We start from the raw sequence: 25,728 nt of genomic DNA on the forward strand, positions 1-25,728 counted from the left end.
CTGATGCATGCTTAGAGCAGCGGTAGCAGCCACGCTGTGCTCACCATCTGGGACGGGCAGATCCTGCAGCCTCCCGGAGTCTCCAGAACCGTACTGAATGCACACGCTGGACTACAGCCACCCCATTGCCTCCCAGTTTCCCATTTTTCTCCGTGTGTGTTGTTTTTCTGTTGGCCATCCAGCACAGACTCCTTCACCTACTCAGCATCTGCCTAACTGAGGAAAGTTTCTAAGGTTCCCCGACCACGTGGCCCAAACCCTTCAGCTGGAAAGCCCTATCCCGATGGATTTGCTCCTTTACCCCCTTCCTCTGCTCCCTGTGGAACCAGGGAGAAAGCAAGAAAAATATGGTGCACGTTGAAGCTTTCAATACAAGTGCTCCCCACTTCTAACCTTTTCCTTTTTGCTGTTGAAATACATTTCAAAGTGACTGGGGAGACAACTCAGTACATACTTTTGTCTTATTTCTGCACAGTTTTTCCTAGCTGTATTTGTTTATTCTCTATCCTTCCCAGCTATTTTGTCCCTAAACCAAACACCCTCCACCACCTCTGCTGGGCGTACACCACCTGGAGAGGTGCAAGGTACCTCTCGCTGGCCCCATGGAGAGCCACAGTGCTTTTGCAGTAGGGCAGCCCCGTAACTGAAGAAGAGGAGGAACGCGTGGGTGAGTGTTTCGCTGTGCAATGTGAGCTGCTCCGAACTCTGAGTACCCTCTGGGAGAAGATGGCTACCTCTTCCCAGGGGTACAGACAGCAAGGCAGAAAGGACCACTTTCCTCTTTGGTTGCTCTTTGCCTGCTCCTTGTGCTGATGTGTTTGGTGGCTTAGGGTATGAGAGAAACTCTCACTTTTCTTTTAGGAAAAAAGACCAAAAGGAGAAGGGCTTGATCCACGTGCATGACATCCCCTCTTAGCACAAAGCCCCTGGGGAAGTCAGAAGAAAACTTGTGACTCTGAAAATATTTTCTGAAGGATGTTTTTCTTGAGAAACGACTAAAAACTGAGCCAAGAGAATGGGTAGAATTAGCAAAGCTGTTTCCCACTGGATCCAGCCATAAGGTCAGACCAGGGCTGGTACAAGGGCAGTAACTCTCCCATCACGACCGGGAGCACGCGGTAATGACAGGGAAGGATGCTGCCTGCCTTCCCTGCCCAGAGGTCAGCTGCAAATATTTGAAGCTCTCTTACAGGTCTCAGAGTGGCAGCCTGTAACAACACCCAACAGCCGTGGCAGGGAAGAACAGATTTGGTTGGGGCATTATGCCTTCTCTGACTTCATCCTCGTCTGGATAGGGGGGATAGTGATCTAGCTATAGTTGAATATTTTTATGTTTCAAACTGAAATGGGAAAAAGAGCCAGAAGCATGAGATTTACTGGGTGTGAAAGCTGAGGCTGACTCAGAGAGAGGATGGAAAAATGGTAACAAATCAGTCAACCATTTAAAATACCCTGTTCCCAATAGCTTCAAAAACTGTGCTTCGTTTGGATTTTTGTGCATTTCTATTGCTCACCGTTTATCTAAGTGTTTCAGTTCAGTTGCAAATCTTCCTTGATCATAAAAAGCCTGAAAACACTGAATAAAGCAATGGCAAGAACAGGATTCGAGGAGCCGGTGTGAGTAGGGAGTTCTGCATATTCAAAGTTCAGCTAGTGAGAAATAACCATCTGGTGAGCACGTACATCTCAGCTCCTGGATAAGCCGAGGACGAATTGCCTAATGGGAGCCAGCGCTCTGCCTGAGAGCGAGTAGTTACCAGGGTAAAGAGAATTACATAAGAGCGAGATCTGCACTTATACATCACTAACTAGATGTAATCTTTGCACTCAGGCTGAGGCATTTCTGCTGCCGCACAAAACCACTCCATGCCAGTGTAAAATAATTTGGTGTTTGTCTTTTTGCTTACCTGAAGCACAATTTTGCTTCACCGAGTCCCCCAGCTATTGTATGCAACATCTAGAAATATGCTACTGCGAAATGTTTCAACGCTTTCTTTCTAATTATAGCTTTCGGTATCATTCGCTTGGTTATAAGCAGGGTGAATCAGAACAGAAACGTTGAGGGTTGAGGGAAGAAACCTTTTGCTAACAGTGAGCATCAGGACAGAAGAAATAGGGCGTCTTGTAAGGCAGTGTGGTGCAAAGTGCTCTTGTTTAATAGGCGACAGCGGCAATTTGCAATTCTGGGCGATTCTGAAAAAAATCCTAAATTTATAAATTCTTTGCAGAAAAGGAAGGGAACTTCCCAGCCATCTGCCTCGCTGGCTGCCAGCAAGGCTCACACCTCGGAGGCACAAAGGGTTCCTGCTTCAGGCAGTCTGTGCTACTGGCTGCTGCACAAGTGCTGGTGGTGCAGGTCCAGGCTGACAAGGGGGAGGAACCAGGTGGGTTTCTTAGCTGGGTTCCACCGATATTTCTGCGAAATTGCATGACTTGTGTGCGCCGTTTGGATTTCATCAAATCTGTGAGTTCTGACAAGGAAATTTACTATCAGTTCTCTCCTGAGCAGCTCGCTCTTGTTCTAGAGGAACTGGAAGGAAAGAAAGGAGATGGGAGAGACCTAGGATGGCTGAGGAAGGTGGGGAGAAAGCAGCGGGCGTTAGAGGAACAGGGATTTCTGATGTTTGAGAAGTGGGGGGAAAAAGAAAGCTGGAACACATATGTGTGCAAATTGTATTTTTAGATGTGAATGAAGGCGCATAGTTTTGCTGTGGTTTATTCTGAGTTACAGAGGGCAGCTGCACACCCAGTTAATGAAGGAAGGCACATAATCTCCAAGGCATGAGTGAATTCATCTCCACAAACCAAAGTTCCCGAAATAACACATTAAGCTGTCAAACGAGTATGACTGTTTCAAATTCCTTACTAGGGAGTTAAAATTTGTCCTTAAACTGGTGGAATAAAATTAAAATTTGGGGTGGAATACGGGAAATTAGTACTTGCATACAATTTCTGCTACCTCTAATAAACATAGAATTATCTTTCTGACATTTAAAAGAGATGATCACATACTAAATCTATTGAGAACTGGGTTATCAAGTCATGTAGATTTTGATTTCCCTCCAAATTAGAACCCTGAAAGCTATTATTGGATAAAATATACGTGTAAATATTAATGTTCTAAACCACTGAAAGGTCATTCCTATTGTATTTGATTGTTTAAGTCTAGAACAAATGGCAAACTCCTGCAAAGTAAACCTGGTGGGAGATGCCAGCGGTGTTTTGAGATAAAACCGAAGACACGGCCTTAGGAATAATGTCGCCAACATCAAAAATGTCTGTTAATTTGGAGATGCAGCCAGGATTTGCTTTTGAAACTAACAGCTCTGGTAACTATTTTAAAATTCAATTTTACCACATGCGTTCACCTTCACAGATACTATACAGGTACCTGTTTCATTACTTGGAATGCTTCTGTTCTGCAGAACAACTATGCAGATATGAAAATCCCTTGTCTCTAGAATTCTTCGGAAACCTTCTTTTTCAGTTGGTCATAATTTTTTCTTACCTATGCAACAGAAGTCTTTGAAACGATATGAGTCTAGCTTCATCAAAGCTCTTCTCTGTGTTGTGAAAGTACATTACATGCTCCTAATGTGCTGCAGGGCACTGTGTTTTGTTTAAAATATGTTTCTGTGATGACCAAATGGTTTTCTGACAGGTTTAGGAAATATTCTGGAGGAATTTGAAGTGAGTATTTTCCCCCAAATTATATATTCTTTTTCTTTTTGTATCTTTTTATGCAGTCTAATCTGTAACAATTATTTCTGGAAATTTCCCATTGTTGTACAGTTGTGGCAGCATGCAGGATTTACCCCACTACTTGCTGTTTGCTTACATGACAGCTCTTCCATCATCTTGCCTAGATGCCAAGAGCAAGGGATATATTTTCTGAATTATTTCTAAGCACAGAGATGGCACGATTCCTTAAGATAAGGAATATTTCTTTTACATGACCTATCCAAGTTCATCTGGATCTTATATGTGGGTGTGTGAAAGAATATACAGTTGTCTCCATCTTTTCTATAGCTAAATATACATAATTGTTGGTATGTTTCCCAAAATGCAGACCGGGGCCCAACTTCTTCAGTGGAGTCAGAAAGAGAATTTAGTAAATAACTAGTCTGGGAGAGACAAATCACATTACCCTCCCCCCCAGCAGTTTTTTGTGTTTATAGGGAACTAATTTAATTGCAAATGGAGACAAATTTCTAATTCAGTCTCCGTAAGTAATTACATTTTACTTGTCCTGACTCCAGTTCGAGTTGTTTGTCTGCTGGACAAAGGGATTTTCTCTAGTGCAAGGCATCACTCACTGCTCTGCCTGAACATCTCGGGTGCTTTTCTCTTATGCTGATTGACTGAGAAGGGATGGATCCAGCTGGTCAGGAGAGGACAAGTTTCCCAATGCAACACCTAGCCCGAGGCATTGGCTAACAGAGTTCCCTCTATCGCCTTGGCCGGGTTCAGTGAATGAAACCATGGAAATAAAAAGTGCTAGAACATATGAGAAAGCCTGCAATAAAGTAGGAACTCTGGTGGAAAAAAAAAAAAGTCAGGTATCAAATGATGTAAGACCCACGAGGGAAGAGCGAGGATGGGGGCAAATACGCTTTTTCTGTCAGCGAGCCTACAAGAGCAGCTTAAGGAAGATGCAGACTTGCAATTTTTGAGTAGAAAGCAAAGAAAATGATTGCACAGCCAGCACGAGGACTGAACCCAAGGGCTGGCAGAGCAGTCGTTACTGGCCTTTTCCCCCCAGAAGAGGAATGGTCTTTGCACTGCATGACCGCTACTTGGCCGAAGAGTCCTTCAGACCGGGGTGAACATCCTGAACTCCAGCCCCACACACTCACCCAGCTGAGCTAGGAGCGGGCAGAATCGACGCATGGAAGAAACCTCGATGGTTTATTTCTTAGCAGCGCTCAGGGAAGTATTTTGCTACGGAAGAACTGAAGGAATTAATGGGACTCTACTGAAGGCTGGGGGCTGTACAGCCTGGGCATGCGATTTTCTGTCGCGATTTTCTCTTCGTATCGTATCATGCGCAGGCGACGTTTCCCATCAAGACGCTGGAGGAAGGATGACTTGCCACAGAAGTGGCATTTTCGACGGCTGCCGCCTGGCCAAGGCGCCACGGCGAGGGCTTTTTATGAGGGGGTTATTTCCACAGAAAACTGGATGTCGATATACCGCCCCGGATGGCGGGTCTCAAGCCCACTGGATGGTCTTGTTTCCACTTCCACACGCACTCTCTCCATGACACCCCCCCCGGCGCTGCCGCCCGGGCAGGGGTCCCCCTCACAGGTTTCCCTCAGGGAGGGCTCCCCGCCGAGGCGGGGAGGGCGCTGGGCTGCCGGGCGGTGTGTGAGGAAAAGGCTGCGGGGGAGATGGCAGCGAGGAGCGGGTCCCTCGGCGGGACCCGGGCTGAGGGGGGAGAGGGGGCGTGGCTCGGCGGGGCGGCGAACCCCAGCGCCCCCACGGCCAAGGCGCCCCAGCGGCAGGGATGACATCACCCGTTCTTCCCAAAGAGGAGCGCGCCGATTGGCGGAGGGGAAGGGGAGGGGGGAAAGGAAAGGCGCAGGCTTCGCCAATGGGCGGCGGAGCAGGGCGGCGAGGCTGGGCTGACGTGCGGGCTCCTGGCCGTATGGGGGTTTATTTTGCTTTGGGCCGCTCCAGCCGCCGCCATTAGAGGAGTCCGGGGAGCGGGGTGAGACGCTTTCCCCCCCCCTACCCCCCCCCCCCCCCCCCCCCGCCAAGCCGAGTGGGAGCGCCCGCGGCCGCGGCAGCCCGCCGCGTTGGGAGAGACCATGTCCTGAGCGGGGAGAGGACGCCGCAGCCAGCGGGCCGGGGGGGGGGGGGGGTCGGCGGCGGCGGCGCGGGGCGCAGGCGGCTTCCAGCGCCGAGCGTGTACCTGAGGGACGGCTCCCGGCGGCGGCCGTGAGGTAAAGCCCCTCTCCCCTCCCTGGGCAGCGCTGAGGGGGTGGGGGGGAACGGAACGGAACGGCCGGCTGCCTCCCGCCGGGGCCCGGCGGCCGGGGCGAGCTGAGCCAGCCCGCGGCGGTTCCCGGCCGGTGACCCGCCGGGATTCGCCCGCCGGAGCGAAGCGAAGCGGGGCGGCTGTGGGGCCGGGGGTAGCCCGGCCGAGGCGGGGCGGTGTGGGGAATCCTCCTCCGTGGCCGGGTGGGGTCACCGTCCCGCGTGGAACGGGGAGGTGTGTGTGTGTGGGGGGGGGGGGGGGGTTGCTTCGGCGGTAACGGCTGGCGGCAGGGCAGCCCGGTCGCCGGCCGAGGGATGCGGCGTTTCTCCCTCCCGTCCCGGCAGCGCCGTGTGTTAACAGAGCTCTTGGGAAGCGGTGTTACAGCAAGCAGAGTCTCGGTACAAAGGCAGGAAACTCTGATTTTTTTTTTTTTCCTCCCGTAGCTGCTTCTCCGAATGCTGGGCTGCAGCACCTCGGTCTGCTGGGGTGAGATCATGCCTCTGCTGCCTCCCACTTCTTCTCCCCCACCTCCTTTTTTTTTTTTTTTTTGGCTTTTTGGAGATGCCTGTTTGGATCTGCGTGCCGTGGTGGAATAGGTGATGGGAGCTGCTTGCTCGTATCCGTGAATTTCGGATAGCAGAACTTCCATGACATTGCCTATAGTACGATATCGCGTATCGTCGATACTTTATCAGAAATAAAGTGCGGTGTGGGAAGTACGTCAAACTCGAGCTTGTTTTTGTGAAGTTTGAAAAAAAAAAAAATTAGAAAAGTTTGATTAACGAGTGAGGCAAACCTTGGTAATCCACGCTTCCAGCACCTTTCTGACTCTACCTTCCCAGTCCCACACTGCGGCAGCCTCCTGCCAGGCTAAGGTAAACTTCTGCTGGGAGGTCACGGCGGTGTCTGTGAGTCCTTCCTTCGGAGTGACAGAAGGCATTCCTTCCAGCCCTCAGCTCAGATCTCCAGCCCTCCGTCCCCACAGCAGTCACCCCTCTCCTAAGAGAAGTGGGTGGGAGAGACGATGGGAGAAAATTAATCTGGGTGTCCTGCGTGGCAGACACGGCACGGCTGCTGAGAACTTTTTGCTGCCACGGTGGCTTTCAGTGATAACAATGACAACTTTTTCTAGAATTCTTGGGAGTCGATGTAGTAAACAAATGTTGTTGGACAGGCTTTGCGCTGTGCTTGAACAGTCTCTACTCACTAGCTACCTGCTGTGTCATAAGGGGTGAAACTGGCATGCGAGTTTAACACGTTGATACCTTTGTTGATGCAAAAATTGAAAGGTGAGGTGCCTTCTGTGTAATACCTTAACTTCCTCCTTTCTCTAACACATACTGAGTTAAAGCTCATTCTGGTGCGAGCAGAACCTTGTAACAGTAGTTCAGGAGAGATTTGTTGCACTAAGTTTTGCTTCTGCTCATAATGTCTTTGGTGACTGCAGAAGAGATTTGTGAAGCCTGTTTCTTTTTTCTTTCTTTTTTTTTTTTTTTTTTTTCTTTTTCAGTGGTTACTCAGAGAGGGAAAACGGGTAAGCAGCAGGAGGTGTTCTGGAACTCTTTTATTTGCCTCCTTCGAAAGGCCAAGTTGAATTGGTGTCTCAGCGTGCGGAGTTTAGCATGTCATATGTGAAAGATCACTTCTGATTTCAGTCTGTCACAGCATTAAATAATGCTTTAAGTAATGCTTTTGGATGCATTGCATTTTGTAGGATTTGTGAAACTCTTAATTATGTGGTGCAATTCTCTTGAAGAAAAAAGAAATTATTACATGTACTTTTCTTATGCTGCTTAAGTAAGGACAGGCAGATGGAGATGACCGATGAGGCCGTAATCTGTTATTGTAGAGTTGTATCCATTAGCATTTTCTCAGAAGTATAATTAAAAATATTAATTTAATTGGAATGCTGAGTGGTACAAAAGCATCAACGGGATTCATCACAGAAGCATGACTTAAATTGGAGACTAGGTAAAACGCAAAATTGGTCAAGGCAACATTTTCAGTCTTATTTAGCCTTGTGTATGGCTATTCTAATTGTTGCGTCATTTGGTGTGTAAATTCCTTGGGCACGGGAAATCTCATCCATCTTTGGTGGGTTTTGCAAGACGGATCTGTAAGTCAGAAGTGTAAGTAGAAAATACTTTACTGATTGTATGGGAGGTTATTTTTAATATAGTCGAACAAATAATCAGATGTACTCTCAGGCACTTTTAACGTGAGATTTACTGCCTCCTTCACGTGGTATTAATTTAGGTGTTAACGTTTCTCTTTGCAGCTTCTCTTTGCCATATCAGTTTTGCACCGGGTTGAGATTGTGCAGAACTTTAGATCAATACATTCTTTATCATGATGTACCATCTACTAATCGCAGCAAAGCATTTAAACTGCTACTGCCAGTTCCGTTGGTAATCTCATGCCCCTTCCTCCCCCCAAAATTTGAAGACTGGGTTATTCTGAGCTGTTCAAAATTCATGTCAACAAGTAATCCTGACTTTAACTGCCTGAATTATGATCCACAAACTCCTGGTACTGAAATGGAATTGAACTTTAGTTTGGCAGCTGAAAATGGCTGGCTTAGCTGTAACAGAGGTCTTAATTTTTTTTTTTTTTTTTTTAAGTAGTACTACATATGAAGAGGGAAATGAGGCAAAGTTGAAAAAAGAATTTTTTTTCAACCCAGTTGATGAAGAGCTTACCACTTCACTTGTCAAATGGCATAGCTTGGTAAAATCAGTTAAATAACAGATAATTATAACTTTGTAATGTCAGTTGAATGGAATTTGTTACACCTTAAAAACAAAACTTAGATCTTCTAGTTAAGATCTCAAACATTAGGAATTCAGACACTTTCCCAGTACTTACTCTTTTTCATAGCACTCCTTGCATAGCTGGCATTGCTTTAACTTGCACAGAATCGCGTTGATTTTGTGGCTCTGCTCATTTTTGCATCATCAGTTGCTGAAGCACAGCTTCTCAAACGTATGTAGGTAATCCTTTTGGAACTTTCTTGAAATACGAGATTAATAATAGGACTGTTACCTCTGGTGTCTAATAAAAGTTAGCATACTTTAAAAGAAGAACTGTAGTACTTCAGCGTCAATTCTGAGAACACGTTAGTCTATAATAATACGGATGATTTTGTATTTCCTTTGTGGCATGGGCAAGTTTTCAGAAGCTTTGTAGTCAAACTGGCGTTGTATCCACCTGGTATTTTTCAAAACAACTTTTCTCCTGTGCTGCTGTCCCGTTTATGCAAAAACTCATTTTGGTGAAGACCAGAGAGAGGAGAGGTGTGGAGGGAGTGGGGTAGGGAATGAGTGCAGTGATGTTTGAAGAAGGAACTGTCTTCAAGAGGGGGCTGACATGGAGACCTTGGGTCAAGAAAGCAGAAGGAATGGTAGATTTTTTTACAAGGCACATGGGAGGGTAGTGCATTGGAAAGAGTGGTAGTTGCTGGTACGTGCAGAGCATCTTGCCTACGAAGCAGCCAAGTTTGCTGCCCTTTTACATCTTCTACTGTACAGCAGATATGATTAAGTTGGCATTTTTCCCTTTGGCTATTTGAATTTATCCTGATATAATCTGTTCTGCTTGTTCTTAAAACAAGGATACTATTGCTTGTTTGTTTGTTTGTTTATTTCTAGTAAGGTGGATTTTTTTTTTTTCCTGAGAATGGCTGCTAATTTTGCTTGTGTTCACATGTGCGTTTTAAATTAATGAAAGTTAGTACTTCCAAGACAAATGCTGGAGAATACACAGAATTTACATCTGTCTTTACGGCTGAGTTCAGAATTGAGCTGAAAATACTTGAAGTAATGACAGCTAGGTACAAAACAAATACCAGGCACGTAACCTGCTGTCCAAGGGATGGGGGGACTGGAAGGATGGACCTGTGTCTATTTTGGTAAGTGTAAATAGGACTTCCTTCTGAAACTGTCGGTTGTGAGCAAGAAGGCTGCAGTCTTTTTATTTTCTTTTTCTTCTCCTTCCTGCTATCGTGCCAGAAGCCAATACACAGCAATGTTTTATTTGGCTTAAGTTTGCCATTATTTCTGTAAACAAATGTTAAAGTTTAAAAATCCTCCATGCGATTCTTTGAATTCGATTTGATTTAGCATCTAGTCTTGAGTAGCTGTTTTTAATGAAACAAAAAGTCCGAGTTACTGGGGCGTTTACAGACATTAAGAAACTTTTGTAAGTTACGTTGGTGTTCTGCTATCTTCTAGATATTCAGGAGTTAGCTTTCCTGAGCTGAAGAAAATATTCAGAACCATGGTTTATGTGACTCTGGAAAGAAAAATAAACTTGAGATGTCTGTTATGTTTTCAGTGGATTAGAACTATTATGATCAAGTAATCTTTTAGTGGCTTTGAAGTTGCATGCGCTGTTGTAGGTCCATTCATTTGAAAACCATGCAATTCTTGGTGCATAGTCAGTTGATTATCTGGGAAGAAAAAAGACTGTCATAAATCTCATAATGTGGATAATTCTAGCAAAAATTAGGAAATTTGCTTTGTGAAGGTGATTGTCAGTTTATGAGAGAATCCTACTTCTTGTGGTTATAAAGACTGTAAGTGTTGACTTGTACTTCTTTCAGGCTAAAGGGCTTGAAAGTATTTCTTCTGTCTGCATTCATTTTCCCAGTATCTAAGCAGGGATTCAGTAGAGACAGCAGGCATATTTATTAGTTGCTGCTATCTCCCCTGAAACAGCTTTGATCAACAGGTCTGAGTCTTAAGTCTTCTGCAGTTTCAAGAAGTGTTGAGTATACTTGTTTTCACGCTAGACCTTTTTTTTTTTTTTTTTTCAGTTCACACTACCATGATAAGTCAGGAGTACTTTGTACTAGGTGTCTTAACAATGTCTGATTGTCATTTATGCCTTCTGTCAGATGGGCCTGTGGGTTTAGGTTTTGACTACAAAGGCTTCCCCTTACTGTGTGCTTGTTGAGAAGCTAATCTTTATCTTGCTGAAGGGTTGGGATGGTCTGCCGGACTACTTACATTTTTTTTTTTTTTTGACCTCTGCGTTACTGTTTAGCTTGGCAGGGATAAAAATAATTGTCACCTCATGGCTTTTAAATGGTTTATTTAAAGAAGGTTATTCGGTGTTGTCTTTAACAGAAAGTTATTCCCGCCCCAAAAAAGCAGAAGGTTACCGTTTTAGACCTGTTACTCTGAAACTTTCTAGCAGCTTGGAGTACCTTGCAGTAATTAACTTGGAGTTGTTGGATATGTGTTATGAGCAAAATACAGATTACTAATCATAAGGTTACAAAAAAAAAAGTGATTTTTAAAAAAACCCAAAGTGGTATCACTCCTCTAGAAGGAGCTTGAATTTGTTTGCACTGTGATATTTGATACTAGTTCTTTGCACTAGTTCTTTATGTTAAGCAGTGATATACACAGTAGTGGTTTTTGTGTGCTGTGATAATAGCATTTTTGCTTCTCTCTTCCCCCCCCTCCTTTTTTTTTTTTTTTTTTTTTTTTTTTTTTTTTTGCTGTCTAGCCAGTATCTTAAGAAGAGCTGGATAAAATGAGTGTAGCTTGTATGGCTTACTTGAACTAGAACTAGTCTTAAATATAGCCCAATTGCAAATGCATATACCAAAGAGAGTCGTTAACTGGAAGTGGCTTGCCATTAATTAGGAGGAGACTACACCACAGTTGATGATGAGTGTGTGTTTCCTTGTTTTATTTGGAGGCAGGTGGTTTTTTTCCACCAAATGGTGACTATGTCTGCATGTAGCCATGATCTAATTTATGGTCAGCTGGTATTGAGGAGGTCCAGAGGATAATTGCTAGAACTGAATGTCAAATGTACAAGTCTTAATATAATGTTCCTTGGTTGTTGGACAGGTTTAAGTCTTTTAAGTTTTCACGTCTGACTCCACAGTGTGTTTTTATTCAGAGCATGACATCTGGTTTTCCTCATCTTGTGTGAGGATGGCCGAGATCTAAACAAAAATAAGTCTCATGTTTTAAGCATATAGTCTAAACACAGATAAACTATATTTTTGTATTTAACCTCATTTTTTATAAAGAATCCTCTTGTTCAACTTCCATACTTTGTCCAGTCCAAGTGTCTTAAAAATGAAGTTTTAGCAATTCTGTTGTGTTTTATTACGTATGTTTGTTACTGTGTTGTACCTCTTACCTTGAGTCAGTATTCATCTGTTGCTGACTGTTCATGATGATCAGATTCATTAAATGTCACTGGCTGTATTTATGCGAATGTGCTATCATAGCTCATTATTTTGAGTCAGTTTGCTTGGTTTTGGTTTGTATTGTGTGGGAGATGCTGTGTGTTATGTAACCGTTGGATCTGCTTACTCTCGTTTTCCCAAATGGTGTTGGTTTCTAAGTAAGCAGTCATATTTAGTCCATCCTAATGTGTAGTAACAACATCTCATCGAAATAGTTGTTCACTTGTAATTGAGTTTAAAACAAAACCAAAAAAACCCCTGAAAAATGTAACTGTCTCCTGAAATAAGAAGGAAGACTGAACTGCAAGCTGCTGCTATTGTTTTTTATAGGTTGTTTTGAGCAGTTAAGGTTTTCCTAGCTTTTAGTCACAAATTTAATAGAGCTATATGTAGTTTGACCCATTTGAGATGAGTGACAAATGAAATGGAAACTTGTACTTTGCAAGTTACACAGCAGGATTAACGGTAGTGGTTAAGAGCACAAAAGTGCTTCAAGGGATAAACATCAAAATAACAAAAGCAGAAAGAGTGAATGTTTAGTATTGTCAAATACCTGCTAATTCTGTGATGAGTTTTCAGCTTTTGCAGAAGAGTCTGGTTATAGTTATGTCTACATCCTCACCTAAAGTTCATTGTCAATTCTTGTATTTCAGATGTCTCTTAAGATCTGTAACCTCCCGAATGTTTGGCTACTTACTGCATAGAGCATTTGCAAATTAGGCATCCTCTTGCATTAAAACTGCATATAAATTCTCTTGCTTATGAAAAGTCAGGCTTTAAGGTTTATTTGAAATGATAGCAGTTGGATTGGAAGTGTGAACAGAATATTGAAAAGAAAGCTGAAGTAAAATCAGCATAATTTTTTCTGAATACCATAAATACCTAATAAAGTACACTTAATATGCTTTGAAATGAGATACGAATCAATAAGTCAAAATGAAAGCAATTTTTTACTAATTGTATGTAAATGAAGCCCATCAGAATTCACCCAATGAACAGACTTCTAAATGTTTTCAAAAGTTACTACTTACTTTCTCAGAATTTTTTTTGGTTAAGAGAACTGCATTTCTTGCAGCATGTTTCTTTGTGAAAGATCAAGTCTTCTGGATTTTAAGGAACGGCCCACTTAGTAGATGAAAAGTTGTATGTAATGAAGGGGGTCATACCTAAAAATCTGCAGTACAGAGTATTTGTTGACAGCCTAGACTATCAAAACTGAAGAAAAATGTTAAAACTCATTTAACATACTAGATTGTAAATAGTTAGTCATAACTAAAATATTTTCAATTTTTCTTTTCTCATGTGCCATTAATGTTATAGTTTGTAGATTGTGTTGCGATTCACATAGCAATGATTCGGTCTTTGATAGAACTGAGATTTGTGCCAACCTTAACTCTATGATGCCTCTTGTAAGACAGCAACGTTCTTTCTGTTACCCATGTTATTGGGTGCAAAGGAACAGCCTACTACTCAGAAGAGCAAAGGTGATCCTTGTGTGTTTTGAGAGCAGTGCTTTTACTGGGATGACAATGGGAAGGATAATGTAGTTTGACAAAAGCCTCTGTCTTCCAACATAGTTCTTGCTTTGTATCTGCATTTTATCAGAAAGGGGTTTCTGCCTTCTGTAACGATAGGTGCAGCTAGTGTTCTTTAAAGAAATAAAAATTTCCTAAGCAAAAGACCCCACCTCATAGAGCAGCTTGCAGAAAACAATTTCAGTGCTCTTTTCCTGAGATGACAGAGTATTTTCTCCTTTTTGCTGATGTTTGGGGCAGTGTCCTTTCATTTTTAAAGAACTGTCCTAACAACCAAAGCAAACTGTGCTTACGTGCTAAATTCCTTGCTTCGCTGTATTCAGGCTAATACAGAAAATGCTTCTACATTTGTGACTTGCAGTAATCTTTCCATTCTTTATTATAATAAATAGTTACTGCCCTTACTGCAAAGCTTCCAGATTCAGCGCTGATCTGATTTGGTTGTCCCATTGACAAGGTCAGTGTTCTTATTTTTTTTTTAAACTAATTTGCAGAGACATCAATGGAACTTATTGTTAGTTCCCTTCAAACTATAGGAGTCTAGGTTCAAGTTTTATGCTTTTAATATACTGATCTGTTGAGGCTTATGCTGAATTCTTGAGAAAGTAATCATGCAAGAATAGCGAATAGTCGAAGGTGGAGTAAGTAAGTTTAGTGAGTTAAGAGAAGAAAGTGTCAGTAAAATTCCACCTTGGAAAATTAGGCAAGGCAAATTTCATGTGAAAATTGATTCTTAATACTTGGCAATAAATTTCAAATAGGTTATTTAAAAATGTAAGTTGTTTTTGTTGAAGTATATTGACAGTGTGATACTTCACAGGGATTCTTGGACCCAGATAACAAGTGAATTTGAGCCAGTTAAACAGCAATGCCTTTTATGTAAGAAATGGTTGAGGAGATTTTCAGAGAGTTTACAAGTTTGAAAGAAACAAATTGACCTTTTTGATTTAAGCTTGTGTACAGCTCTGCTATCTTCTAGACCTTCCTACTGGCTGTATTTTAAAATTGGCAAAATTTTTGTTTGATGAGTCCCTTGGTACAGCTTACATGAGCTTTAAAAAGATAGTGTGGTTAGAGTCAGCAACACAGTGGCACTGTTTATAAATGTATTTGTTTGGAAACAGTGAAATCGAACCATTGCTTTGTTTCCTACTGTGAACAGTTAACTCAAGTTATTGTTATGCATCTTTTAAAAAAAGTTCTGCAGTTTTACAGAACAAAACCAGGTACAACTATCTGGATTCAGACTAGTGCATATTTTATCATAACCATTTAAGGTGATAATCCAGATGTGTGATTTTAACAGGTTTTCCCTTTACAGCTTTAATTAGAAAGCTTACTTGTGTATGAATGAACTTCAGTTTCCTAAGAAGTATGCTAATGTTTTATGGGTAATTGGAAGAGAACTCGAGGTGGTGACATACAAGGGGGAGCACTTCTGAAAATGTGTCAAATTATGCAGGGTTAATCATAGGCAGTTTTTCTTAAAAAGCTGTTCGTCCATTGTGTGTATATATAAACTTCACAGCCACATTATCCAGCTGTTAGTGAGCAATTACAGCTGTCAGATTGAGACCCTTTCTTGGTAGATGTATGTTTAAATACACCATGTTTCATAATACGTAAAGAATACAGTCAGTGAAAGTGCTGCTGTTTGATCTTTTGCTTTGACTCGCAGTCCTGTTCCTCTCCCCTCCTTTTTGTGGTTGAATGTGTGAAAGGTATTACTTCCACACTCGTAAACTGTTGAGTTAATAGATTCTGTGTTTGGTTATAGAGAGTTCTCTTTCTTTCAGAACAAGATGCTCTGCTTATATTGTTCCTCTGAAAAGTTGCTTCAGTGTTTTAAAATGAAAATAAATAAACCAGCCTGCCTTTCTTTTTGGAGCAGCCTAAGAGAGGCAGCTACATCGAGGGGGAGAAAGAGGGTGGATCGCTTTTGCCTTGTAGGTCTTGCTGAAGGCTTAAGTTGACACCTAAGCTCCCTTTTCCCTCTAAATACAGAAGCAGTTAGCTTTGTTCGAAAATCCATACGCATGAGCAGAACGAGTTAAGGTGGGAACACTGATTTGATCAGTATAGTTACGTAAGGTTTCTGCCAGCACAGATGCCAGCACCATCCCAGCAAAAAATCCGTAGTGTAGCCTGGTCTAAATCAGCATCTGGCCTGTGTATGAGGAAGGGCTTGTTCGTTTAATGAAATGGAGCTCCATATTGTTCCTTGTTTGAGCCAAAGGAGAAATAACTTCTGGGCACAGTGAATAATTAAACTGAGGGGAGCATAATACATCCTGTCATAAAAATGTTATTTGAGGACTTCATTGTTTCTTCCCAATTTCTGTGTGCCATTTTGTGTTTTCCCATGCACCTAAAAAGAAGAATGTTCTTAAAAGTTGAAACAAAGCAAAAGAAAAATTTGTGACTGTTCTAGGTGACCTTTTCTGACTGACTTTATTTAGTAAAAAGGTTGTCTGATAATGTTTTGATTTTTCTTTGTTACTTGATTTATCAGAATTTAATATATGCTCCTCTTTAATATACTGAGTTACTCTATTAACCTGTCCAGAAGGTGTTTAGCACACTGTATAAACTGATCAATTGGAACTTCCTTGGAGTTTTGTGGGTTTTAATTTCTTGTCTGCTCATGCTTTTTGGACATTAAAGCATGCACCTGCGCTTCACAGTCACTGTTGTGCTATTTCTGTGCGAGAGGAGGTACTACATGATTCAACTTCTCCTCTGTGAAGAATCTAAAATAACAAGTTTACTTGAAGACAGAGTGGCAAAGAAGTAATTCTGAAAAAATGTAACAAGCTTCAAACTGCTCAGTGGCTGGATGATGATCCTGTATCACCAGTAAATCAGCTGGTTCTGGTGTCCCTGGGTTGAGGTGCAGTTGCGGGTCAGACCAAGACCTAAAAGTAAATAAAACCCAATATGTGAATGTGCTAAATTGTCTCATCTAGCTGTGCTGTAGTGGGTATTGGCAGAGCTATCAAAGAAGAGAAGTTGCATTGCTCCATTGAGCTTTTTTATATTCTTTGCTTCATAATAAGCTGAGGCCTCGTGTTTGGAGGTGGTGATCTCATACCTTGGAGGCTTTTGGAGCTGCAGATACTCAGCCTCTCTGAGAATTATGTCTGAAAGCATCTAGATTTTTAAGGGGCGCAGAGAATAATCGCGGCTAAAAACCTAACCTCATGATATACATGAAAGCTTTTCTGTAATACAGTGTGTACTGTGCTATTTAGTTTCATAAATAGAATCTCAGTATTTGTTTAGATCATTTTTGCAACCAGCTGCTTTTCAACTTGAGCAGCAATCTCCTTTCCCAGTCTTAATGTCAGTAAAATGGATGATGTTTTGTTTTCTTGCCCCTAAACTGCTGGGTTTAAGGCTTTCCAAACTAGGGCAGGTAAGAGACCGTTTACAGTTACAGATCCCTCTCAGGCTTCATCACACACTGTATACAGATCTGGCTTTTGATTGAAAGCATTACCTACTCAAAACATACCAGCTTCTGCTCAGGTAGAAGTTATTCTCAAGCTCATATTGGGATAGCCACTTTCTGGTTGTCTGCAGTAGCACAAGTGAAACTGCTCTTGGTGGTTCTGTTGGTGGCTGTTGGCAGGTGTGTGGACGGTATGCTGCTTCCTTCTCTTTTCTGAAAAATGTGTTCAACTGTCTTGCGTTCCTAACTAGGAAATGTTAATATCTCAGAAAATACTATTGTTTATAGAGAGAATAAGCTTATGAAGAAATGTTAAAGTCATTAAAAAACTTATTTTGGGAATTGGGGGGAAAAGGCTTGATGAAGTGGAATAGATAAATCTAGCATGTAGAGTAGTCGTATAGGAGGTGTTTTGGCAAAGCTTTAGTTTGTGTATGGAGTAGAGAAACTGTTTTTCCTCCAAGTTTCTGAAAAGTCTTCTTTATGAAGTCACCTTTAGTAAAATCAAGTTGACTTTGTATTCTTGTGTATAAGTATGTATTTTTCACTTATTTTATTACAGATATGGGGACCCTGGTATGATCTCCCTCCTTTTTTTCCATCGTGCATTGGCATGGACATTTGTGAGGAATGGTGGAGGGGAAGCAGTAGGAAGTCTAATTGCCTTCTCAGCACATTCCTTAGTCTGACACAGTTTTATAACGTATAGGTGGGAGTGAAGTGCTCTGCAGGCTGTTCAAACAAGTAATATTAGAACCTGAGCTTTATGAGAAAGCTTTATATGTTCCTGACTGCTCATCTGCTTTCATGCAACACAAATACGGATCACCGCTGAAAAGGATAGTCCTGCCCTCTCCTCTGTCCTGGCCATGCGATAGCCCCTCATTCATGCAGCCACCTGATCTGGTGAATAGATCAGAGTCGAGCTGTTGGAAACAACCTATGCTGCACGCTGGAGTCCACAGAAGGGAGATAGTAGGAATAAGGGTGACAAATATAAGTGGATATTTAGCTGTGCCTTGGTAGAGCAAGGTGTGTGCGAAGGTATTTTAGTGAAGAATGTACTAACTCATAAAACATTTCCTAATCAGAGAACAGGTATAAACTAATTTTTAGTTTGATGTGTCTAGTTTTGAATTTAATCCTGTTGTGTAACTTCTCTTTTGCAGTTTTTGTTTACTAGATTCTGGGTGTGTTTGTTAGCCAAGAGAGTTGCAGTATGATGAATAATTGTCAGTCAATTGATATCACAAATTTGTATTTTGAACAGTTTTGCGTGCTTAAAAACATCACATAATTGAGTCTTACATATTGGGTAACTATTCTGTGGTAAGGGAGGAAATAGACTGTATGCATTTTTCTATTTGTCCTTCATCTACCTGCCTCACCCTTTCCCTCTATTATGCCTTCTACACAAAGCTTTTTTTTCCTTCCCCATCCTAAGTTTCAGATTGCAATAAGAGTGTTTATAGAGGTTCTGGTGTAAATTCGATGTTGCTTGGATCTAGTTCTTTTACTTCAGCAGATTGATCACTTGTGTAGCGACTGGTTCTTTATAAATATTGGTTTATTTTCACCAGTCCGTATGTTAGTCTTAGCAGGTCATGACTGAGTTTAAACAAGTAAATTGGGATCAGAATAGGTGTGGCATTTAATAATTAACTTTCTGGTTACTCAGGTCCAGTAGGAAACCTATAATGAGTCTGTTTTCATTTTGTTTACAGGAATAGTTATCTGCTTAGTCTTACCCTTCATATTTGGCAATCTGAGGAAAAGGTCTGAGCCAGCATGAAGACAGAATCCCCTCTTCATTAGAGAAAAAGTGAGTTGGAATTGGATTGAAATCTGGATTTGTAGAATAAAAATACTATGTTAGCTTGTCAATGCACACAGCTTGTGCTTGCTTTCAAGTGGTATTTTAACTTTGTAACACTACTGTTATGAGTCATGTCCAATCAAGGCCTCCTCTTGGTTAAGCACATGTATAACATTTTCAAATCTATGCATTTTATGTAAACTCCTACACCCTACTCTTCTGAAAACTGCTCACTCACTGTATAACTGCCCACCTGATACAGTCCTCCTTCCTTCCAGATCCTGTGAGCTCTTGTAATAGACCTCGCAGGATCTAGACTTTGTGTTCCTTTTCTTGTACTGCTGTATTCATATTGAGTTTTATTTTAATAATTTAATATTTGTGACCTGTAGCTGTACTGGTCTCTTCTCCAGTATTCTCAGTGCGAAATGTGTATCTGTTTTCTGAATTTGTTTTGGAAGCCTCTGTGCAAATTTAAGAAATTCCAGAAATGTAGGACTGAGTTTTCTGTTCATTTCTGCATTAGGAAATCCTGAATTCTGCATTTAAAATGCTGTTAGCTCAAGTCTTATTCTTTTCATAGTGGTTTTTCTCCCCCTAAATGTTCTAATAGTTTCAAGAAAAAAAAGATTGCCTGTTTGCCCAGCCTGATTTTTATATTTGGTGTGGTACATGTCAACTGGGTTAAATCTCATTTACTTTTTTTTTTTTTGAAACAGAGCTCCTATGCAACCGTTGTGTACTAATGATGTATTCTGATTACTTAGCTTTCTGCCTGACGCAGTTCATTTCAAGAAGTGCACGATGACAGAGCGTGGAATTAAATGGGCTTGTGAGTATTGTACATATGAAAATTGGCCGTCTGCAATCAAATGTACCATGTGTCGTGCTCAGAGACCTAGTGGAACAATTATCACAGAAGATCCATTTAAAAGTGGTTCAAGTGATATTGGTAGAGACTGGGATCCTACGAGCACTGAAGGAGGGAGCAGTCCTTTGATATGTCCAGATTCTAGTGCCAGACCAAGAGTTAAATCATCTTACAGTATGGAAGGTGCAAATAAATGGTCATGCCACATGTGCACATACTTGAACTGGCCAAGAGCGATAAGGTGTACTCAGTGCTTGTCTCAACGTAGGACCAGGAGTCCCACAGAGTCTCCTCAGTCTTCAGGTTCTGGTTCAAGACCAGTCCCTTTTTCTGTTGATCCATGTGAGGAATATAATGACAGAAATAAACTAAACACAAGGGCTCAGCACTGGACTTGTTCTGTTTGTACATATGAAAACTGGGCGAAGGCCAAGAAATGTGTTGTATGTGATCATCCCAGACCTAACAACATAGAAGCAATAGAACTGGCAGACACAGAAGAGGCTTCTTCAATCATAAACGAGCAAGACAGAGCTCGATGGAGAGGAAGCTGTAGTAGTGGTAATAGCCAAAGAAGATCTCCACCTACAACCAAACGTGAATCTGATGTGAAAATGGACTTCCAAAGAATTGAATTGGCTGGAGCTGTTGGCAGCAAGGAAGAACTTGAAGTTGACTTCAAAAAACTAAAGCAAATAAAAAATAGAATGAAAAAGACTGACTGGCTGTTTCTAAATGCTTGCGTTGGTAAGTCTTTTGCTGCTACCTTATACTGTTATGCCTGTGGTTAGGTATTTTGGGAGAATGAAGAATTAAACCATAAACTTGAAATTTGATTTCAAACCAGCTTTTTTTTAATCTCTGCATTTTAATTTTAAAAAGTAAACCAAATGTAGAAGTTCCTGAAATGGCACCTGCTAAGAGAGGGTGCAGAGTTTGTCCATAATCTGAACATGTTTCCCAACTATTCTCAGATTTTTTGACCTTTTATAGAAATAGATATCCTTGTAACCAAATCCTGTTGTTCTATGTAGTCGTCAAAAGATGGAAAAATTACAAAACCAGTCTACAGAACAACGTAATGCATATAGCACTGTAAAAAATGCCATTACTGGATAATTAAAATTACTCTTCTTTTTGCTATGGGAAGATATGCTAGTAGAATCAGCAGCTGCAGCTTGGGAGTATTTGTAAACAGTGTAGAGCTTGCAACAGTACAAGATGCTCTGTCAGATGTTAAAAATAACACCAAAATATGTAGCTCCAAGAAACTGCATGTGTAATACTGACCTTGAAAGTAATAATGTTGTATTAATACGGATACTGTGTTGTAAATGTTTACAGGCTTTCTGAAAGTATTTTTGTAGTCAACTGCTTCAAAAAATTCAAATACCAATTTTGTTTTGTATTTTAGTGCTTTCCTAAGGAAATTCTGGATAATTCTCCCAGTGCTGTTAAAGAACAGAGACATGTGAGAGCAGGGTTTTCTTCAGTTAATGACCTTGTGAGTTAACTTTTGTGCTGTAACTTCCCAGAAGCAGATATCTTGTGCCCTAGTATACAAGCAGGTTAAACACTTGAAATACGCAACTATTTTTAGAGTAAAACACTTCATTTGAAACTCTGGCACTACTAGTTTGTCTCGTACTGTTCCTTAATGTTTCGTGAAGTCACTTCATGGTTGTTATAATCGAAAAACTAATTTGTGGAGCTGCTTTATTTTAATATATTTGATCGGGGTAAATGTTTTTATGGGTATCATGGGTTTGGTTTCTCTGAGCTAATAAATATTCCAGTTTATCTTTGTGTTGCGTGAATAGTTGGACAAGCACGTTTCCTTTTGAAAATAGTTAGATGCCTCAATATTTCCTGATACCTTCAGCTCTTTACATGCTAGCACATGTGCAGTGCTTTTTCCTTCTGAAATGAAGCAACTGAAATTCTGTATGGTATTTTGTAAGTTATTGAATACCCAAGATCAATTGTTGGAGGTTGTTTCTGTGCCTTACAAGAGTCTATTTTGCATTCTGATAGCAATTGTATTAAATAGTAGGGGTGTTTTTCCTCTGCTTTTTGAAAAGTGATTTTTTTTTTTACTATTCCAATGTTACTTAAAATATTTCACACTTTCAGGTTTAATCTGTGTGGGAATGGTTGTGTTTATGTTTAAGAACATGCGTTATGCAAGTATTTAATGTTGCTTGTGACTATGCAGTTGTACATGAAACTCAAAACTATGTTAACAGAAGTTTTGTAAGGCAGTAATGATTTAGTTCTTTTAAAATGAAAATAGTTTGAAGCGATCTTGATGAGAAAGCCAGAATGCAAATGGAGTTGTGTGCTGATTTTTACTACTGTTCTGCTGAAAGATTTCATGGATTCCTTTCTGTAACTTAAACACTTACTATAGCTCAGCTTTTTAACTGAGGGGAAAAAAGCAGCAACCAAAACCTGTTAATTATTACTCTTTCATTTTGGAATTTCACTTTGCATATCACAGCTGTCATATTTTTCCAAATATTCCTTGTAGCAGGAATAACCTTAGGAAGATTGATGAAAGCTTCATAGATTCTTTTGTGGTTGTCTCTGGACGTTTTGCAGAGCATATCTGTATTGGAAAGGTATACCAGTTTAACGAGTAATTTTAAAAGCAATAAGCCACATTTATGCTGGTTGTTTTGTTGTCTTAGTGTGACATACTTAAAACAATTTAACTGTCAATTGAACAATTTTGCCTGAAGCATATGTTCTTACCATTGAAATCAACTGAGTTATTGTGACTTAGTGAGTTACTGTTTGTTAGCCAGCTGGAGCTCTTGTGATCTTCTAGCTGAGCTGAACACTTGTCAATCCTTAACCAAACACAGTTATAAAATAGGACAAGTTCATGTTAAATGTCAAGTAAGTTTTGTGAAAATTGATGGAATAAGAGTTGGTATGTAGTCTGTTACCGTAGTCCATCTGACAAGTGGTGGCTTGTTAGGATTCGGTAACTTCAGGCTGCGTACCTCCAAGTTTAAGCTCAATCAGTTGTGGAGGGTCCATTTGCTTTGAGTCTATCTAATGTGGGAGAGATGTATCAGTTTAAAGTTTTTGGATGTACAAAGTGTAGCCTTCCCTGAAGTTAAAGATTAGAGGAGCAACAGTAGGAGTAATTCTTGGCAGAGTGGTTATTTTCTTTTTTCTTAGAAGAAATTATCTTTTAGAAGGTACCAAGCAAAATGTTTGATACTTTAGGACAGCTTTTTAGTTGAACTCTCTCTTTGCATCTCAACTCGAGTATAAAATTTTTTACTAGATTTTAAATTTAATGTCAAGTTTCATTAAAAACATGTATCGGACTACTTCTTTTCCACATCTGTTCTTTTTAGCTGAAACAGAAGATAGACGTGTATCTTGTGTGGATTTAGAAAGTACCTCTGTGTGCATGTTTGTGGGCTTTTTTGTTTTGTTGGAGACATCCATTAATGTTCTGCCCACCTCAGTAAGTAAACATACCATCAAGGCTTCTATTCCTTGCAAATCTAGGCTGTACAAAATGTGATGACTGCAAATCTTGCATTTCAGCATGAATAGTTTCCTTGATGGAGGGTATTCTTTCTGAATCAGAAGGATTAGTGGCATTCCCCCTTTCAAACTCTGCAAGTGAATGTACTTGAATGTTATTTTTGTTATTGACTGTTTTTTTTCAGTAGTGGATGTATTCATCAAATGATCCTTTCTCAAAAGGATGAGACTTTAGAACTGATTGTTTGGTTAAAATTTATTAAAATCAAAGCAGAACATCTAGTAAGCATGGCCGGTGAATGACATGACTTCCTACAAATGCCAGTTTGAATTACAATGAGAAATTACAAATGGCTTCTGCAAGGACACTGATGCTTTCTACTGTACTGGCCTAGTACAAGCTAATGTATATTTAAAATTAAGCTCCATTGTCTTTTATGTAACTCATGGTTATCTATACCAAAGAGACTGTAAGAGAGGTTTGGTGGCCTGTGGGACATAAGGAATCTGATGTGCAAGAAGAACAGTACTGCTGTGGGGCCTGGTGAAGCTGGTTACAGCTGGCTGTGGATTTAAGTAGTACAAATGGATGAAGATGATAATGACTATAAAGTCTTTCTAGTGTTCAGAGTTTGCTTGGGGCTCACACTTCAGAACTTGCTGAATCTTCCCCTCTCCTGGCACTTCAGGGCTGGATTTTACAGTGGTGCTAGCAGAGTGTGTTGCAGGGCACTGCTGAGGATCCTTCGGTTGTGTGTTTAACTCCTGAGCTTGAACTGTAGCCAACAGATTAAAAGTAAACTGCATTTCTTCTCCTTTTCCTTTCTCCTCCAACCCTGCTTATTAACTGCTGCAAGAGAGCATGTTCTTGTCTTTTGATTCAGGTCAGCAAGGTAGCTACTACTGTCAATGGGCCAGACTTCCCCTGCTGGGGATGGTGGCTCTGGAACCAAGTAGACACACATTCCTCTTAGCTGTGTGAAAGAAACAAGTAAGAGCGTGTTTCTTAAACAAATCCAAAATATTTAGAACAATCTGTTTTGCAGTACATCCTTAAAAGGACTGTTAGTTCATTCCTGTTACTCCTACATACGTGTCTGCTTAGTTTTTCCTTTGTCAACTACTTTATCTCTCTTACAGGTTTTTTTTTTTTCCTTTGTCCTTTTCTCCCTTCATTTTTCTGAAATAGTGCCAAATGTGTTACCCAAGCACTCAGAAACCCTGTGGGAAAGGAGAGTTGTTCTGTCCACATTTAGGTATGAAGTTGGCTGGGCAGTGTCCCAGACTGTTCTGCAGCTACAGGAGAGGTGGCAGCCACCTCCTGCTCTGTGTATTGCAGAGCATGTGGCTCTTCACTGACAGTAAAAGCAGCCTGAAGGGACTGATGTACCAAGGCGCTTTCAGCTGGCACTGTCACCCAAAGTAGCCTCCTAGCTGCATGTTTCTGTCCTCCTGGCGTGTTTGCATGCCAGCATACAGTGAAATGCATCTGGAAACTAATCTTGCTAAAAATGAAGCTTGGTAAGCTTGGTTAGGGGATATTTTTGTGGGGGGGTGTGGTGGTGGTTTTGTTTGTTGGTTTTGCTGTTTTAGTAAACCCAGACTAGTTTCCTCATCACATCTACGGTACGGCTAAACCTTGATGGGGCTGTTTATGCTGTAATAAGGGAGTGGGAGGTGTATGGGTAGGAACAAGCTGCTGGAGGTGGGGAAGCGTCATGCTCCGTTCCTTGCTGGAGTCGGTTCAGGCTAGCTTGAACTGTTTAGGGAAGTATAGCAAGAATTAGTCACTGACAGGTGTTTACCTGCCACGCTGGCCTTGGCTAAATATGGCAAACAGTGCCTGTTGGGATCGTTGCAGGGGAAGAGTCCCTGGTATGAGCTGTACGGCCTGGCTTCCTTCCTCCATTCCTTTGTGATACTGGGAAGTACAGTGTGGCATATTTGCCTGCTGTGCCAGGTAACAATGACGCAAGCTTACAACTTTCACCTGGGTAAGAAATCTTGTATTGTCGCCTGTGTCCTATACATATATTCTATCATACTTACATTTGTGTGTGTGTGTGTGTGTATATCTTTCAGAGTAGGTAAAACTCTGCAGTCCTTACTCCTTGGTAGAAGATCTTAACTCCTGAAACACTTTTATTTTGGTCTCTTGACCAATTTTTTTAAATGCTTGGTGATGCTTTATGCTAAAAATAATTGAATAAATGATCAAGTTAAAAATAGTTACTTAAATTTACCTTGGAAGCACTGATGGTTAACTTTAATATAATTCACGATTTTCCACTGTCCAGCCTCCTTTTAGGGTGCAACCCTGCAAGCAACTGACCAGCTGTTAATGAAACAAGGGGCGTGGA

General features: G+C 41.1%; 1 protein-coding gene across 4 annotated transcripts in view; it reads left to right on the forward strand.

Annotated features, from left to right (window-relative positions):
• Positions 1–5,799: 5,799 nt before the first annotated feature.
• Positions 5,800–25,728, forward strand: part of ZRANB1 (zinc finger RANBP2-type containing 1) — a 48,082-nt gene continuing 28,153 nt past the window's right edge. Inside the window, exons 1-4 of one of the 4 annotated variants that reach the window (XM_052799426.1) lie at positions 5,819–5,945; positions 14,116–14,180; positions 18,899–18,996; positions 19,710–20,608. In XM_052799426.1, coding sequence (XP_052655386.1) covers positions 19,795–20,608 — 814 coding nt within the window. In that variant the 5' untranslated portion in view covers positions 5,819–5,945; positions 14,116–14,180; positions 18,899–18,996; positions 19,710–19,794. Of the gene's footprint in view, positions 5,946–14,115; positions 14,181–18,898; positions 18,997–19,709; positions 20,609–25,728 lie in introns of all 4 variants that reach the window. The other 3 variants (XM_052799424.1, XM_052799425.1, XM_052799423.1) reach the window with 3 other exon arrangements.

This window comes from Harpia harpyja, chromosome 10, assembly GCF_026419915.1.
Source record: "Harpia harpyja isolate bHarHar1 chromosome 10, bHarHar1 primary haplotype, whole genome shotgun sequence".
In the NCBI taxonomy this organism is placed as follows: Eukaryota; Metazoa; Chordata; class Aves; order Accipitriformes; family Accipitridae; genus Harpia; species Harpia harpyja.